Source organism: Brienomyrus brachyistius, chromosome 13 (genome assembly GCF_023856365.1).
Source record: "Brienomyrus brachyistius isolate T26 chromosome 13, BBRACH_0.4, whole genome shotgun sequence".
Classification (NCBI taxonomy): domain Eukaryota; kingdom Metazoa; phylum Chordata; class Actinopteri; order Osteoglossiformes; family Mormyridae; genus Brienomyrus; species Brienomyrus brachyistius.
This window is the reverse complement of record NC_064545.1, coordinates 1,712,534-1,731,921: the sequence shown is the minus strand read 5'-3', so window position 1 is coordinate 1,731,921 and position 19,388 is coordinate 1,712,534. Positions and strand designations below refer to the sequence as shown.

At 42.7% G+C, this 19,388-nt stretch overlaps 1 protein-coding gene across 3 annotated transcripts in view; it reads right to left on the bottom strand.

The window, feature by feature from the left end:
• Positions 1 to 5,048: 5,048 nt before the first annotated feature.
• Positions 5,049 to 19,388, bottom strand: part of LOC125706743 (copine-7-like) — a 32,783-nt gene continuing 18,443 nt past the window's right edge. For 2 of the 3 annotated variants that reach the window (XM_048973558.1, XM_048973560.1), the window contains 9 exons: positions 19,169 to 19,267; positions 18,921 to 19,007; positions 18,427 to 18,486; positions 17,316 to 17,449; positions 12,434 to 12,488; positions 11,535 to 11,586; positions 11,201 to 11,334; positions 8,786 to 9,022; positions 5,049 to 6,570 (listed from right to left, as the gene is read on the bottom strand). In XM_048973558.1, coding sequence (XP_048829515.1) covers positions 6,433 to 6,570; positions 8,786 to 9,022; positions 11,201 to 11,334; positions 11,535 to 11,586; positions 12,434 to 12,488; positions 17,316 to 17,449; positions 18,427 to 18,486; positions 18,921 to 19,007; positions 19,169 to 19,267 — 996 coding nt within the window. In that variant the 3' untranslated portion in view covers positions 5,049 to 6,432. The remainder of the gene's footprint in view (positions 6,571 to 8,785; positions 9,023 to 11,200; positions 11,335 to 11,534; positions 11,587 to 12,433; positions 12,489 to 17,315; positions 17,450 to 18,426; positions 18,487 to 18,920; positions 19,008 to 19,168; positions 19,268 to 19,388) is intronic. The other variant, XM_048973559.1, reaches the window with a different exon arrangement.

Sequence of the window (19,388 nt, the reverse complement as noted above, 5' to 3'; positions counted from 1 at the left end):
TCAGGAGCTGTTTGCCGAAAGCTATTCAGAATTTAGCACGTTTAGCCAATGTACACAGCTAGATGTTTCACTTTAGCCAATTAGTTACTAAGGTTAGTCCATGCAGCAGTGAAGGACTGTATCTTCCATATGAACTTAATAACATGCCATTATCAGATTTCTCTCTGATCCTCTATGACAGGCCTGTGCATCGAGATGTTAAAAAAAACTTTCCTCCCCATTAGATAAAAAAGGGCCGAATCCTCCTAAGAGCTGCTATTGTGATGTGCTGGTATTGTAAGTGCTGAGATTGTAATGAGTCACCAGGATGCAGCACAGCGGGAAGGTGATGGGAGCCGCGGGTGGTGGATACATTCTAGGGTGGACGTGATAAAGGACTATGCCTGTCGTCTTGTAGCCGAGCTGTACGAAACCTCGGCGGGGAGGGATTTTCAGGAGAAGCCCATGAAATCTGGCCGCTTGCAAAGAAATAGGTCTCAGCAAACTCATATCGCGTCCAGCTTGGGCTTCAGTAAGGCAGCTGGCCAGTCGGCTACGCGCCGTAACGACTGCGAGTCATGGCCGTGTTATAAACGGTGAGCTGGGAATTAATTCCTCTCTCTACCACTCTTCCAACATAGGCCTTCAAGCACTGTTACACCTTCTGCTCTGGAATAATAGCATTTGGTCCAAAACCCAACCATCCCCTCATTTGACTTAGTGTAAGACTGCACTCTTCAGTGACTTTTCGGACACAGACCCGTCAGACTATAACCCACCAAAAGGTTTACGACCAAAAGAAGGATAAAGGCAGAGTGAGCTGAGGAGGACGAGGATTTCAGGAGCCGTCCCTCCACCAGAGGCTGGTCAAGGAGCCTGAGCACTGTTACACGAAACATTATTACCCAACCATCTCCCGCAGCAACACAATGCTTCTGACTACTGTAATTTCCTGTAGCAGAACGGATAGGACAGGGTTCAGTAAAAGTGCAGTGATTATGCAAAGCTATTATTGGGGAAATATATTCTGCCATTTAAGTAAAGTACAGTCATAAGCATCAAGTCAAAAAATAGAGATCACTCCCTGCCTTTGAGATAAATACAAAACAGGGTAATTACACGTTGTTATAATCAACGGCAGCATTACGTGGCACGCTGAAAGGCTGTCTTCCAGTGGCTATTTGGCACCATTTGCATAATCTTGGGACATCCAGTTTAATTTGGGGCTGTACTCAAGCACTAAAGCAGCACTTGCCGTCAGAGTACACATCAAGTTTATGCAAGAATCATCTTGTTAACTACAGAGATTAAGTGTTGTGACAGATGACCTGCCCCCACCAACAATGCCCAACCTAAACCCTAGAGAACTGGTTTGGGATGAGCTGGCTTGAAAAATAAGAGCAAGGTAACTTGTGGAAACTCCTTCAGGTCTGTTGGAGAAGCAAACCAGGTAGCTATAATCTGGAAGATGGTTGAAAGAATGTCAAGTGTCTGTGACATTTTGAAAAGTCTACAATAAGAAAAAAATGTTGATATGCTGAACACTTCACTGGGTCGTTGCAATATTTGATACATTTTACTTCATTCCCTCGAGGCCTTTTACTACAGTATAAGGTGAATGATATAGCTAAATTAGAGACAAATACATTAAAATTAGGTGTGTCCAGATTTTTGACTGGTACTGCAGGAGAGAGACACACATACTATACCATTTGGAATGAGAATTCACAAACTGAATGTTCTAACATCCTGATTTGACCATTGTGCATTTGTCCAAAAGCTAATCCACATAAACCCCTATGGAAAAGCTGACTTAGCTTTGATGGAGAATACAAATGAATTCAAATGATTCTTATTCTAAATGGTTCCCCAGATTAATGTGAGGTTAACAGATTTTCGCTACGAAGGGCAGCAATCTGAAAGAAGATTGCTTAGAGATGAATGATGTGGGCCGTAATCATGAATCTGTCTCAATAATCTCTGACACACAAAAGACCATGATGCAATACTGCATGTACTGGGAGGCTGAGCCACAAAGCTGCGGACTCTGGCCACTCCCACTGAAGCACCAGGAAAACCTGCCGTCCATCTCTCATCTCTAGCGAATGCAGTCCTCTCTCCATGTCAGCATGACATTGTGTGGTTTGTGCATGAAAGATGGAGTGGGCAGCGGGAAGGTGCTCCAGGCATGAGCTGCAGTGATGACAGAGAACATCCCCAGGCACAGACGCTTAATTACTTAATCACAACACCTCACACGCACCATCCCCATCTCTCCTAACTCTCCTGTTAGGCTTCTCTCCAGTAATTGTTAGCCCCCCACATTTGTTTCAGCAATTTAGTATCTATGTGGACAGATAAAGAATTTCATCACATAGACTAAATTAAATTGTTTTACAAAATAATAGCAACTATCAGCCAAGCATAACAAAGTCATCTTGCAGTGCGTCAGATGGGTCCAGCCCTCCTAGCCACTGGCCTTCACCAAAACGTTATGACATTTCAACTACTGTATCCATTTAGGCTTTGAATTCCTCGTAGCCAATCATGTCTTTACAAGCACCGTTGCCATGGTGACAGCCATTACTAACAGTGGTTTGACAAATGATGGTGAAGCTCTTACCAGGTTAAAGATAACAAAGTCAATGAGTGTCACCGCACTGAGCCAGTACATGTACTGAGCTGTGACTGCCAACTGAAGAAAGTCGTTAATGCCCATAACGAGATGTTGTAATGAAAGGATGAAGTTTGAACTGTATGTTCACGTAAAATCATAAAAAAACACCCATCAACCACTTATCCAGTACAAAGTCACTTGGAGCCTGTGGTCTATCTGCATGGGATGCCAGTCCATCACACGGTACACACACATTCACACAGACAATGAACAATTTAAATACCACAATTTGGCTAATTACATATCTTTGGACTGAGAGAGGAAACCAGAGAACCTGGAAGAGACCGGCACTCACATACAAGCTAGTGGGTGAGATTTGAAACTCTTCCCCTCGATAGCACTACCTGCAGTGCAGCATTAAATGGTTACTGTTAACATTAAGAAAAGAAAAACACCATAAATCGCTATTTTTATGTGATTCTGCCTACGAAGCAGGAACAAGGGCACTGGATGACGAATGACATCATCTACAAAGTACCTGCAACGCAAAGCTATTATAAAGGTTCATAGAAACTGCACTGTCAGTATAAGGGAGTAGAAATATGTGTAAAATGTGGACTGTGCATCTGTAAGACTCTTATTCAAAATCCAGTGGATGCAATTCGATTCAGTGTTTGCACTGGAACATCGAGCATCCCTCTAATCACAATTGCAGGTACTGCATGACCAGTCGGTTTGTTCTATTAAATTGGTGGAGAGAGAAATACAAGTACGCAGCCTTAAATGGGGCACAGAGGCCGAGTCGCAGTAATAAGAGTGGCTGCATGGCCCGAGCTTCAGTACCACTCAGAGACCTGCCCAGCCTGCTTCAGCATAGTCCCAAAACAACAGAGATAATCAAGTCCCTGCTGTGTGATGCCTTTTATGGACGTGCTCGGGAGGTTTAGCTGTCTTTAGGCTCGGCGTGGGGGGTGGGACACCACCACAGCGCCATAAAGAGAAAACACCTCGGCTTTCCGCCGCGTCACCTCAGCGAAAGCCCACCGCACGGACCACAGAGCTGCCAATGGTGGGCCAGCTCATTGCTGTTAATTGTTGTTTTGAGTTCCCAGAGCCAAAAAAGGGAAAAAATAACTGCCAAGAATAGTAAGATGTAACAGAAAAATGTCCCACGTCAATTTGGAGGATGGGAATTTCGGATTATTCTTTAGTCTGCTGATAGTGACCGATACTCACGTGATAGAAAAGGCACTTTAAGCAGCTACATAGGTTACTGAATTTTAAACAAGTGGTACCCAGACAGCTGCTCTCCTCCACTCGTTACGGAGCAGCTGCAGGACAGGTCTGGTCTCAGAGTAGCCGGTCTCCTTTCATATGACACTGAGCGAACATGAAAGCTCAACATCCATAGAAAGGGGGCAGGATTCAAAACCTAATGTGGGAGATTTGAGGCAACAGGGCCACTCAACAAACCCCCATGCTGCCCCAACATGTGCCCATTATAACTACAAGTGCGTACAGTGGGCGATATCATGAGTGACAAAATTATGCATTATGGGCTATTCTGCCCATCCGACAACGGGGGCCGCTATCCGGAGCACGTTTTTCACCACAGTGTGATGAGAAGCACTGCTGGGAATCTTCCTTTGATGTCTCTTCCTGACCCCCACGCTCATTCCATTCCATAACATAGCAGGTAGCATCCTGTCTTCGCAACAGGTGAAATCCAGTGATATTTGTTTTTTTTTGTTTTTTTTTTCATTGCCTATATACCATCCACTAAATTTCCAGCCAGGACAAGTGGGTATAGAGGAATTAATGTTGTTGTTGTTGTTTTGTAGGTCAGACGCTGTGCCTGTGATCAGAAGATCACCACTTTGAGGCCCAGCCTCAGCAGAATTAATGTAAAATTGGGCAAGAGGGGGCTTAAGGTGGTATTAAGTCGGAGGGGGGGGGGGGGGCAGAATTTATAGGTTCAAAAAAGAAAAAAATCAAGGCAAAGCATGAAAAATAAAGGTAAAATGGCAGTAAATATTCATCTTTATTTATATTTTTTCTTTCAAAAAGAAGTTCAGAGGAAAATGCGTCACAATCACATACCACATTGCAACACTGTCACACATGCAGATGCTGTTAAACATTTACTTATAGGCTGTTAAGGAGTTGACAGGAAAATATGCAATTTGTGCAACTGGAAAGAAGATTGCAGGCGTAAACATTTTAATCCAATGAATGAAATATTTTTAGTGCGCTGAGGTAAGCATGCAGACATATTTCTAGGACTGTACCAAAATACAGTTAAGGACAGGGGTGTTTACCAGTGTCACGGTGACTTCTTTATACAGCTAGCTCCCTTTTTTCTTGTCTAACTGAAAGAGAGTGGAGGTCACACCACCAGGGTGAAAGGAATCCAAACCACCAGTGAGAAATAAATGTGACCAGTTCCCTCATATCTCAGTTTGCTGGTAGATTTTATTGGTACATTCCATTTATTCCTTTTCATGCCAATATTTTACAAGTCACACCTTGTATTTAACATGCATGTTCTTACTCTGAAGTGTCTCAGTGAGTAGTGGTGATAACTTAAACACAATATGCGTACACACTCTTGTTCTACAAGAGCTACTGGTGGGTGTCATATTGATTTGTGTGTTATTTCAGTCTTGCCTAAATTCTGGACATATTTAATAATGTCAGTTAACAGGATCACAAGAGGCTTGTTTTTTTTTTACCCAAAAGGTCTTTTATCCAGCTTGGATCTTTATGGGGCCATGAATTAACAGTGTGAACAAAGACGTGGACAATGGGCGATGACCTGGACCCCTCTATATTTAAAGCATCAAGCAACAGCCCATCTTCATGACATTTTTCCTCAATTATGGCTGCTTACTATTCGATTTTTGAGAACGAAAAAAACATCTTCATGAAATACAAAAAACATTTTTCTAGCACATATGAAAAAGCACAATGTATAACTATTCTGGACTACTTTCAAGACAGCATCACTTAGCGAATACGAGTGTTTGCAGGAAGCCACTACGTTACGGCTCTAAAACAGCTGAGGCTGTTTAGTTCATATGATGCTGTCGACATACAGGGTTGCATGGAAATCGTTGGAAACAATGGACTCTAAGGTGTAACATCTGCTAATGAAATACTATAATGTCAGGAGGGCATTTGAACACCTTATAATTCTCTTTTCTTGGGGTCAAACATACTGGATACACTTGATTATGGCTTTAGTAGGCAATCTCTAGAATCATAGGAAGTTGCAGCGTGTAAAAGAATTATAAAAGTGGAACAATTAGTAGAAATTGTGAAATGCAAAACTCAAGTACACATAAAATAAGAATATTTTTCCTTTTGATTGAATAGAGATTAATATTCAACTCATTGACCCAGACCATTTTATTTGCTGTTAAAGAGAATCATTTTTCCTGGGTTCCATCAATGAATAAATTCCAAATTTCTAGACTATGAATACATATCAATATACTGTAATGTATAAGCAATGACATAATTAACCATTGCCCCTAGATTTCTCAAGCAGGGCAAGAGAGTAAATGAGGAAATAAAATAAAAAAAAGATAAAAAAAATGTTTGCAGATGATTAAAAAACAGCCATTTGAACAAGAGAAATTATAGAAGCAGTCTGCAAAAACCAGGACAACACAGGCTCAGGGCCAGACAGACCAAAACACCCAGTGCCAAAATAAAAATACAAATGAATCATCATAATATCTAATATTTTTATATCTGGATGGGGGTAAATAGCACGTCTCCTGAACACTCACCTATCCGAACAACCTGGGTCTGTTTGCTGACAGGATTCTTCATTAGTCAGGGGTGTTGGGCACAGAGGTGGGTGAATCCAGCACTGGCGTCTTGGGCCCATATCCCACATAACTGTAGTACTCCACCACCTGCTTGGGCACCTCAGCAAGAACACATTTGGCCAGGGCAGCAGGAGAGGCCTGAAACACAAAGGGTACAGCTGCAGCACAAGCACAGGGGGGAGTGACTGCCGGGCGCCCATCCATTCCCTCAGGGATGACAGTTCTGATCAAAGCATGGCAATATCACACATAGAACACTGTGATAAAGAGACACAAGGGTTTTCTCCTGGGAAAAACTGTTAAATATTAACGAAAGCATGTCCAGATGACAGTGATATTAGGTCCATAAAAAATTGTTTGTTTCTTCAAAGGCACTGGACGGATTTCTCCATTGGGCAGTGTTCAAAATGAAACCAGCTTCCTGGTATGAAATCTGAGCTGTTATATAACACTGGACATCCTGCTTATCTACGTTACTGCTTCTCTTGTTGGTTTTGCCACCAACACATGCTGCTCTCCTGCCTTGTCATGACTTTACCGTAAGGTAACATTGTTTGCTGAGGGACTTCTGGGACTACATTTGCTAATTCAGCAATGGAAAACATCCCAATTCCAAAGCACAGAATATCCTTTGAACCTGCAAAATTTGCTTAAAATTCTATGTCTACTTTCTACCAAAAATGCAGCTTAATGTAAATTAACTACACGTAACAGCACAGTGAGATGGACTGACCGATTTGAAGGTACATCTATGGTACAGTGAGTGAGATGGACTGACCGATTTGAAGGTACATCTACGGTACAGTGAGTGAGATGGACTGACCGATTTGAAGGTACATCTGCGGTACAGTGAGTGAGATGGACAGACCGATTTGAAGGTACATCTACGGTACAGTGAGTGAGATGGACTGACTGATTTCAAGGTACATCTATAGTACAGTAAGTGAGATGGACTGACCGATTTGAAGGCACATCTGCGATACAGTGAGTGATATGGACTGACCGATTTGAAGGTACATCTACGGTACAGTGAGTGAGATGGACTGACCGATTTCAAGGTACATCTACGGTACAGTGAGTGAGATGGACTGACCGATTTGAACGCACATCTGCGATACAGTGAGTGAGATGGACTGACCGATTTCAAGGTACATCTATAGTACAGTAAGTGAGATGGACTGACCGATTTGAAGGCACATCTACGGTACAGTGAGTGAGATATACTGACTGATTTGATGGTACATCTGCGATACAGTGAGTGAGATGGACAGACCGATTTGAAGGTACATCTACGGTACAGTGAGTGAGATGGACTGACCGATTTGAAGGCACATCTGCGATACAGTGAGTGAGATGGACTGACCGATTTGAAGGTACATCTACGGTACAGTGAGTGAGATGGACTGACCGATTTCAAGGTACATCTACGGTACAGTGAGTGAGATGGACTGACCGATTTGAAGGCACATCTGCGATACAGTGAGTGAGATGGACTGACCGATTTGAAGGTACATCTATAGTACAGTAAGTGAGATGGACTGACCGATTTGAAGGCACATCTGCGATACAGTGAGTGAGATGGACTGACCGATTTGAAGGTACATCTATAGTACAGTAAGTGAGATGGACTGACCGATTTGAAGGCACATCTACGGTACAGTGAGTGAGATGGACTGACCGATTTGAAGGTACATCTATAGTACAGTAAGTGAGATGGACTGACCGATTTGAAGGCACATCTGCGATACAGTGAGTGAGATGGACTGACCGATTTGAAGGTACATCTATAGTACAGTAAGTGAGATGGACTGACCGATTTGAAGGCACATCTACGGTACAGTGAGTGAGATGGACTGACCGATTTGAAGGTACATCTACGGTACAGTGAGTGAGATGGACTGACCGATTTCAAGGTACATCTACGGTACAGTGAGTGAGATGGACTGACCGATTTCAAGGTACATCTACGGTACAGTGAGTGAGATGGACTGACCGATTTCAAGGTACATCTACGGTACAGTAAGTGAGATGGACTGACCGATTTGAAGGCACATCTACGGTACAGTGAGTGAGATGGACTGACCGATTTGAAGGTACATCTGCGATACAGTGAGTGAGATGGACTGACCGATTTGAAGGTACATCTATAGTACAGTAAGTGAGATGGACTGACCGATTTGAAGGCACATCTACGGTACAGTGAGTGAGATGGACTGACCGATTTCAAGGTACATCTACGGTACAGTGAGTGAGATGGACTGACCGATTTCAAGGTACATCTACGGTACAGTGAGTGAGATGGACTGACCGATTTCAAGGTACATCTACGGTACAGTGAGTGAGATGGACTGACCGATTTGAAGTCTCTGAAGGGCACAAACTGCACGATGTCCCTCAGCACAGGCTCCCCTTTGAGTGAACGCAGGATCCCGTCATCTCCGTCCAAGATCTGCATGTCTGTGAAGTCGGCGTTTCCCACCCCAACGATGATGATGGACAGGGGCTGGTAGGAGGCACGTACGATGGCCTCACGCGTGTCCGCCATGTCTGTCACCACACCGTCGGTGAGGATCAGGAGGATGTGGTATCGCTGGGTAGGAAAACATCACTTTAGACTAGAAATTTAAACTCAGGTTATACAATATGATCATTTAATAATCATTTAATAATAATTTAGTGGCATACTACCAGCATGCAGGGTAATCAATTGATATTCATCCACCCACACAAAAAATATGAGTCCAAGAAATAAATTCTCCACAACAGACCACAAAGCCAGTGACCAATGCTGTCTAGATTTTTCCATTTAAACATCAATGTTCACAACTGTGCTGGCTATTTATTTAGTTTTTACTGGAATTAAATTTCAGAATTGAATATCAAAGGAGGAGGTGAGGAGCACACACTGATCACAGTGTGTGGCTACACCCACCACACAACAAACCACCTCAAGGGTAAGAACCTGAGTGAAGCCCTGCAGTGGGTGATACTAAAGGCGCCATAATAGTTTGAATGGTGCAGTGTGACTGTTTCCAGTGGCTGAAGTGCCAATCCTGCCACCAACTCCCAAATTTTTCCTGCAAGGAGGTCCTCCAACTGGATGTAGATTAACATCAAACTCAGGACAAAGTAATTGTAGATTAAGACCTTGCTCAAGGGCCCAATAGAGCAGGATCACTCCTGGCATCCATGGGATTTGAACCAGCAACCTTCCAAATGCTGGGACAGATCTCTAGCCTCAGAGCCACCAATCAAAGCTTGAATAAAATTTAAATGCAGAAAACATATTTATACAGTGACACCAAGATGACATTCAACACAGGAAGTAACCAAAAACAACTTCAGAAACCTGCAGTTATCTATTTATCGCCAGGATGATAGGTAGTGCAGTGAGTACAAGCATGATTATCAGGCAACAGTGCCCTTAATTGCTCTCATTAGTTTTTGGGTAGAACAATGAAAGGCTTAACCGACAACAGAAGTTACCAAATACAACAACAAATTACAAATTTATTTTTGTATAGCGCATTATCACAACATTACATCGTCTCAAAGCGCTTTACAGCATCCGCACCCAAAGCCCCCAGTGAGTAAGCCAAAGGCGACAGTGGCAAGGAAAAACTCCCTAGAAGGAAGAAACCTTGGGAGGGACCAGACTCAAAACAAAACATCCCAAAGTATAGTCTTTGTATGTTAAGGTACTTGGTGACAAACAGGCGATTTTTATTCCGATCTGGGTTTTTAGCTAGTATAGTACGTTAGCTTTAGTTTGGTTTGAGGGATGTTTCTAAGATTCCCTCCATCACCAACGCCCTCGCACTGCCATTCCACTCCAGCTGTGCCATCCCTCTTCTCTCCAACCATGTGCTTCCAGAGATTTATTGCCCAAGTATCATGTTATTGAAGAAGGAAATGGAACACAAACATCATCGTGCAGTTGATGTCAGTATGGCTCCAGCAAGTGTGAACAGTGTTCATAAAGATTATTGCTTGACTGAATTTTTCCTTTCTTGAAAGATTAGTACTTAATAAACTGACATTAAACACAAAATACTTGTAGTTTTTAACAGCACTCTGTAGGAAAAAGAGAATCCTAACCGGCACGATATTTAGCATAAAATAACCTCAAAACAGATGGAAACTGATTTAAAGCTCAAAGTGAACCACATAAGTGCAGGTCAGCTTGTTAAAAGAGAATCAGTGCCTGTCAGTCTGCATAGTCCCACCTCATGCTTCCTCCCCATAGAGAGTAATCACCTGCTTGTCACCTGAACACTGTGTCCCTATGTCACTGAAACTCATAAACATGTTTTTTATGAACATGAGTCCTACCATTTACTGTATATGACAGTTTGTGGAGTGTACCTACTAATACACAGCACAGGGGTGGGGAACCTGATCCATGGCGAGCCAGTGTGGGTGTGGGTTTTTGGGATGACCTCTCAATCCGCCAGTAATAAAGCAGTGGTTCTCAACTCCAGTCCTGGGGACCCACTGTTATTGGCTGATTGAGAGGTCATCCGAAAAACCCTCACCCACAGTGTCCCCCCATGGATCAGGATCCCTACTCTTGAAGTAGCACTATAAGTTGAACTTCTAGTATCATAACTGATGTTTATGTGTATCTCAAAATTTTGGAATAAATTAACCCAATTCAGACTGCATTTCTACTCCATTAGGTCTTGTTAGTGAAGCTCTTCATGTAGACACTCCAGTCAGTATATTTAGGCCCCCCCTGCAGCCTCTCTGTGGTAAGAGGGGTACGTACCGAGGCATCTTTGGTCGCTTTCTCCTGTGCCGCCACTTTGGCGAGTTTGTTTATGATAGGGGCCACGTTGGTGGGGCCGTACAGCTGGATTTTGGGAACGCAGTTCTGGTACGCTTCCACAATGCCCTGGATTCCTTATAGAAACCAAGAGAGACACCACTTTGGTGGGAGGTTTTTTGTAGGGGGGGGTGCATGCTGACCGGCAGTAGGTACATACTAGCCTGACCCTCTTCTAATAGCCCTCTTACTGGAATTGGGGCAAGAGATCCCTGGGACGTGCACATTAAAAAATGGGACAGACGGGAAGCCTTCAGTGAAAATGAGCTACTTTTACCTCCACATTCATCGTTGTCTGGGTCAAAATTAATGGCGAAGTCATGAGAGACCTGAGTATAACCAGACACAGAATCAATATTCACTATTCAGCTCTTACCCTTTTTATAAATAACAATTCAGTGCCAATGAAATATGCATATTTCTCTACGACCACAAGTATTAAATAATATGTAAGATCACATACATTACCAATGTGCATTTTAATCACATACTGATATGTGTATATCTTCATTACACATCCCTAGAAATATATAACACCATGTATTTGGTTCATTACCTAGAGGAGAGGATTTAGTTCCCTTCGTATCATATTTTACACATTTTGTTTGGGGGGGGGGGGGGGGTCCTTAAAATGGCAGTGTGTTCTCTCCTCTGGGGGTTTCATCCACCCACACCGCTCGCAAAGAAAATCCTATGACAACTCTCTATCAGCACAAAGGGGTGGCCACAATGGCTGCCAATTATTTTAACTTCATTAAAAGCACATCTTCCAGAAAGGTTGTAATGCCTCCAGCAGACAGAGGCAGAGAAAGTCTCCGTGTGAGACAAAATGTGAAATCTGACAGCTTGACAGGCTGGGACGTGCAAGCAGGCTCGCCTTTCATACAGCCGTCTTATCTGATCTCGCAGCTCGCCGCAGCGCATGCGACAGAAAAATTAGGTTTTATATCTACGTGATTAAATGGTTTTTTTGTGTGTGTGAAATGAAAGGTTTTTCTTCTTACGGATTCCTCAGAGATGTTTCTTGTGTATTATTTTTCTATAAAACTTTAAAGGCCAAGGAATAATGTAATTAGTTAACATTTGTCTAGCTTCCTGTGAGTGCAGAAGACCAAGTAATATACTGAGCAGCAATGCAAACCTGGCACAATTCAGGCAAACATAACCATCGCTTACCTCATAACTTGGGGGAATCCTTGCACCAAAGCCCAAAGCAGAGAATTTTTTGTTACTGAAAAAAACAGCGTAAAATGTTAATCACTGTGTTGATAATTTTGTCTCCCAGTATTTCAAACTACAGCAATGTAATTGTTTCAGGTTCTTGGTTAAGTACCACTTTGTTGTGAGAATAATTTAAGCACAGAGGTGTAGGCAGTGATTTACATTTTTAATCTACATTCAGTCCAATTACAATTAGATTGAATTATATTGAATTTTTACCTTGGAGGATTTGGTTTAACCAGTGTTTAATCTGATAATAGACTTGTTTCCAAGTGGAAAGAAATCATGGCAATTAGTCATCACACAAGCTACAATATTTAAATAATTCAATGTAATATAATAATAGGTAAATTCTTATAAATATTATTTAACTTGGTTTGACTATATAAAGTTATTTAATTTAACTACATGCTCTTGCCACATGAGGCCGGATATTGTCGTGCACCAGGAGGAACCCAGGACCCACTGCACCAGCATAGGGTCTGACAGTGGGTCCAAGGATTTCATCCTGAAACCTAATGGCAGTCAAGGTGCCGTTGTCTAGCCTGTAGAGGTCTGTGTGTCCCTCCATGGATATGCTTCCCCAGACCATCACTGACCCACCACCAAACCGGTCATGCTGAACTATGCTGCAGGCAGCATAATGTTCTCCATGGCTTCTCCAGACCCTTTCAAGTCTTTCACATGTGCTCAGGGTGAACCTGCTCTCATCTTTGAAAAGCACAGGGTGCCAGTGGCAGACCTGAAAATTCTGGTATTCTATGGCAAAGGCCAATCGAGCTCCATGGTGCTGGGCAGTGAGCACAAGGCCTACTAGAGGACGTTGGGCCCTCAAGCCACCCTCATGAAGTCTGTCTCTGACCAAGCAATCAGAAACATTCACACCAGTGGCCTGATGGAGGTCATTTGTAGGGCTCCAGCAGTGTTCATCCTATTCCTCCTTGCACAAAGGAGCAGATACCTGTCCTGCTGATGGGTTAAGGACCTTCTACAGCCCTGTCCAGCTCTCCTTGAGTAACTGCCTGTCTCCTGGAATCTCCTCCATGCCCTTGAGACTGTGCTGGGAGACACAGCAAACCTTCTGGCAAAGGCACATATTGATGCACCATCCTGGAGGAGTTGGACTACCTGTGCAACCTCTGTAGGGTCCAGGCATCGCCTCATGCTACCAGTAGTGACACTGACCGTCGCCAAATGCAAAACTAGTGAAAAAACCGTCAAAAAAGATGAGGAGGGAAAAATGCCAGTTTTAAATACCTGTTAAACCATTCCTGTTTTGGGGGTCGTCTCATTGTTGCCCCTCTAGTTCACCTGTTGATAATTTCATTAACACTAAAGCAGCTGAAACTGATTAACAACCCCCTCCACTACTTAACCAACCAGATCAATATCCCAGAAGTTTAATAGACTTGATGCTATACTCTGATTAAAAAGTGTTCCTTCAATTTTTTTAGCAGTGTATTATATTTTAAGTTTGTTGTAGAGATTTTACAGATTTTTTTTAATGAAAAATAATACACCATACACCCACCATAATAGGAATGTATACCAAAATTGACAGATATATAAAATTGCAGGTCACACTTAAAGTCTAAGTAATATATTCCAGCTGTAAAGAACTTGGAAGAATTTATTTTAGTATATATGTGTATGTATTTAGTATATGGGAGAGGCCTCTATGATCCAGGGGTGGTAGCTCCACCCCTGCATGTTAAGTTTCACCAGATACCGATGGCTCACAGGAATTGTTCTTATAAAAAATGTTCTAAGGTAGCATGAAAAATGATTGATTCAGAGAAGTAACCAATCAGATTATAGAGGAGGTGGGTCCAAGACATCTAATGGGTTAGTCCCACCTCTGCTATTTGCTTCTAATGTAATCATTGGAATTGTGAATTCTGTTCCCTGAAACAGAGCGGCGTCCCATCCTGGGTATTGCCGGCGACTTCTTCTGCTCCAAGCTCACCACAATTCCATATTAAATAAACAGCAATGGAAAATGATTGGATGGTTCACTCGTTCTTATTTCCCAGACTCTCTTTGCACCAATACCCCACATACCATGAATTTGTGTCTTTAATGCTGGGAAGTTTTCATATTCATTTGCTGCAGCAATAAAAGAGGTAATCTACCTCCCTCACCAACTTCACAGCTAGAGTGTTTCCGGGGCGCCATAAACGCTAATGCCGCTTCTAATGAATCCAGGTGGACAGCCTGGTCCTGGATGTGATGAGAAGGAGCTAGCAGGGAGCGAGTGGGCGGGCATCTTAAACAAAATCAACTTCCGCACACTGGGAGCGCTAACATGTTTTCTGCAATGACAAATAAACAAATAATAAGTTAAAATATCATAGGGGCATTAAGAGGATGGCGGCATGGTGGTGCAGTGGTTAGCACTGTTGCCTAACACCGCTGGGACCGGTGTTTGAGTCTCCGCCTTGGCTGCATGTTTGCATGTTCTCCCCATGTCGTTGTGGGGTTTCCTCCGGGTACTCCGGTTTCCCTCCCACAGTCCAAAGACTGAGGCTAATTGGAGTTATTAAATTGCCCGTAGGAGTGGGTGAATAGTGTGTGTGTGAGTGTGCCCTGTGATGGGCTGGCCCCCCATCCTGGGTTGTTCCCTGCCTCATGCCCATAGCTTCCGGGATAGGCTCCGGACTCCCCATGACCCAGAAGGATAAGTGGTTTGGAAAATGGATGGATGGATGGATGGATGGCATTAAGAGGAACCCCGAGGGGCCCATAGGTCTCGGCGTCCATACACCGTCTTGGCACTATAAGGCGTCCCCATCAAAATTTGATACACATTCAAAATACACAGCAGGCAAGTTGCACAGCGTTGCATTTGGGCAATGTTGCACAGCGTTGCATTTGGGCAATGTTGCACAGCGTTGCATTTGGGCAATGTTGCACCCCTTTTTTTGTGAATTTTCTTTCTTTCTTCCACATACAGCAAATAATGCTGCTTCATGAATCTGCGCATAATTTAGTGTCATTGTACAGAAAATAAGGCAGATGAACAGAAATTCTACTGATATCTGAGGACACTGCATAAAAACAAAAGGATTCATAAACATTATAGAAGCAATTAATTCCCATTATGAAACGCTTTTTAATTTCTGACCCAAAAACAAAGCAAATTATTTACTGTGACATAATGCACATTGGCTATGTACAATGTGACTATAAAAGCATAGAACATCAATACCTGGGTGAAGACAATTCCTATTTAAATCAGCAGGAAACTCGCACCTCCTCACATCCATCAGGTTAAATTACATCATGATTGAGCAAGCTGAAGTATTTTCAGGACTCTTAGGGTGAAAATGAGAAACCAATAACATTAATAATGCATTGTTGTCATGTTCAAATATCATGCTAATTTTAAATCGCTAACGTGTAATGAGGGCCATCGTACAACAATGCTGCCTCTGCACTAGATAATAAATGGATTTCCATAAATTGATAGAGAATGGAAATACGCTTAACTTCTCTAGATCAAAAGCATCCATGTATGCCCATAAAGGTGAGCATATTGATGTTACTTCAAAGATCCTGACAGACATAAGCTGAATCTCAACCCAGCCATGACTCTTATTCGATTTTATCATCTGTATCTAGACAACTGAACAGACCATCAGACTTTCCCTCAAAAATTCCAACTTATTAATCACAGTGTAATTAAGATTACAAAGCATTATGTGTGTTAGGAAATGGGCTTTGCCATCAAATGAATCCATTTATATTTATTACAATATGTCCAAAAATCATTTCATTGTATTTTATTGTGACTATTACACAATAGACAGAATTAATCAGTTGGGGACCTGTAAAGCTGCCTCACTTGTCTGCCATGCATTACAAGATTTTGAAATGTTACTACTGGAAAGATTCATAACAAAGACAAATACTGCTGCATATGAATAAAATATCGATGGTGGAGAGGACTTCTTGACCCTCTTGATACACCCACCTAACCCGATTTATCTTTAACAAAGTATTCAGCCCAGATGGGGAAGCAAAGTTTTATTAACTCAAGTATCTGTAGACACAGGAGCTGGTGATCATTGCCATGGTAACATGAAATCACCCTGTCCCAGTCTTGTGCCATTGCTATATCTATCACTAGCTCACACTGGGGGAAAAAAGATAGATATTTTAATTGTCACAAGGATCCAATTACCAAGCAAATTGGTTTGACCAGACAATATGAACTCGCTCTGCTAATGTTTGCCTGGAATACATTAATGAGTAGTGACTTTAGGTCTGCAATGTGATAAAAATATATAGCTATGAAGACTTGAACTTCTCAACTACAAAGAGAAGTAATATACTTCCAGTTAAATGTTAACTTCAACTTTGATACTGCTCTTGTCAAACAGCCACTGGATTTCAAATGAATCAACCCAACCCACCTCCTTGTCACTATCTATTTTGCATGTTCTTTTTACCCAAGGAAAGCAAACTGAAGTGAACAGATAACCAAGAGGTTGGTATAATTTGCCCATCTGAGTTTTACTTACATAAAAAAGTTCTGAGGGCAGATTGAAAAATAATCGGTCCAATAAGATAACCAATCAGATTATAGATTTGGTGGGACCAAGCAATCAGATATCTTGTTCCTGCCTCCTCCAGTTGCTTGGACCCACCTCATTTACAATCTGATTGGTTATTTCTCAGAACCAATCATTTCTCATTCTGCCCTCAGAACATGTTTGTGTAAGTAAAACTACCCATGAGCATATAATTCACACAGTGAACGTAATACTTCATACCCTATCAAGAATCAAGAAAGAAAAGTGATTAACTAAGGCATAAGAGTAATGGATGCTGATACCTGTCATAATCCTGGCAGATCTCCAACAGTGCCACCAGGGCATTTAGGTACTCGTTGGGCCGGTAGGGGTGGATGTAGTGTAGAGAGCAGCTGTTCTTAGGGTCGCCGTTTGAAGCAGTGAAGTCAATAGCCACCTGGAAAAGTGTGAGTTTAGCACAAGAGTGTGGCATCCTTTCTGAAGACCAACATGGTCTTTATACTATACAAAGCAATGTCATTTCATTGAGAAAACCAGTCACCAAGTCCTCTCCTCTGCTACGGTCAGGGCCTGAAATCATGCTGGTGCATTGGTCGTGTAAATCAAGGTGACTCTGCTATTTCTTGGAGACTGATGACCTTAGTCTGACAATGACATTTTCTGAGCTGAAGTCAGTCAAAAACGTATGGCTGGAGCTTATCTGCGTCATCCTGGCCAGGAAAAGTATGGCCAGCTCCAAGGGCAGTGACTGAGTATTTTAACAGAACGTCAATAGCTGCTGTCTCTGGCCAACACTATAGCAGATTAGCTGCAGACTCGGCTAAGAAACTGAAAGCATCCACACTAGTGAAATCTTACATGAAAAAAATTATGCTAATTGAATATCGCTTCCGGGGGCGGCCTGGTGGTGCAGTGGTTAGCACTGTTGCCTTGGGTTCGAGTCTCCGCCTGGGTCACATGTGTGCGGAGTTTGCATGTTCTCCCCATGTCGTCGTGGGGTTTCTTCCGGGTACTCCGGTTTCCCCCCACAGTCCAAAAACATGCTGAGGCTAATTGGACTTGCTAAATTGCCCGTAGGAATGCATGTGAGAGTGAATGGTGTGTGAGTGTGCCCTGCGATGGGCTGGCCCCCCATCCTGGGTTGTTCCCTGCCTCGTGCCCATTGCTTCCGGGATAGGCTCCAGACCCCCCGCGACCCAGTAGGATAAGCGGTTTGGAAAATGGATGGATGGAATATCGCCTCCTGAAAATCTTAAATGCTGCATGCATGTGTGGACCTTCGATAAGACTACCAAGGGAAGGATGGGCGCTGCTTTCGTAAATACAAAAAATAGGATAAAATCTAGTTTTAAGGTCTACGTTGCCCCACAATCTGAGGAATAAACAGTATATTGGACAAGGCACTTGACTCACTGTGAAATGTATCTGGCATCCCCCCATGATGTAATCCAAGAAGGAATAGACTCTGAGAAGCTGCAGCAAAAACACAGTGCATTATAAAACGCAGTGACTGCATGATGATCACAAGCAAGAGAAAAGGCCCCAGTGGTTTTTATAGAAACATTCATCCATTAAAACACTGAAGTGTTTGTACCAGAGCAGTACACGGGTGCTCTGTATCTATTTTTGACATGCATTTAGATTTAGGAACAAATGGGACGAGAGGAAGTGTGACGTCTCCAACAGCCTCTCCAAGTGGAGCAGCGAAAAGGAAGCGGTCTCTTCTCCCTCTGTCACTCACACACACACACACACACACACACACACACATACACACACACACTGAACAGTCACGTTCCATGTCACATGTGCACAACTCCAATGGCAGAACCCATTCTGAATGACACAGCAAAGCCTGTCACTGCATGCGTGTTATAGCAAAACCACATACGGCACTGCACACCCACCTTCAGCTCAGAGAGAATGACCACGCCAGAATTTTTGTAGCTCTTCTTCTTTAACTTGTACTTTGGATTTATACATTCCCATGAAACCTTGACATACACAAGAGTCACATGAGTGTGCCACCACTCTTTTACCAGCAAATAACAGATAATATTAAAGGGATTGTCTATGGGCTATAATGAGAGATTTTCACAACATACAACATGCATAACTTTGAGACATTAAGCATGTTGTCCTGGGCCATACTGACCTTGTTTTCTTCAGTTACTGTCTGCATTTCTCTGAACGTGGGGTAGAATTCTCCAATAAAATCATGCCTTCCCCTGGAATCATAATCCCAGACGAGGCACTGCAATACCCAAGAAAAGCCCTCTGTCAATTCATTCGCAGTACATATGACACTGTATCTGTCTGGCTGTTACTTGATCCCTCTCTTGAATTTAGTAACAATCTTGACAAAGCAAACAAAC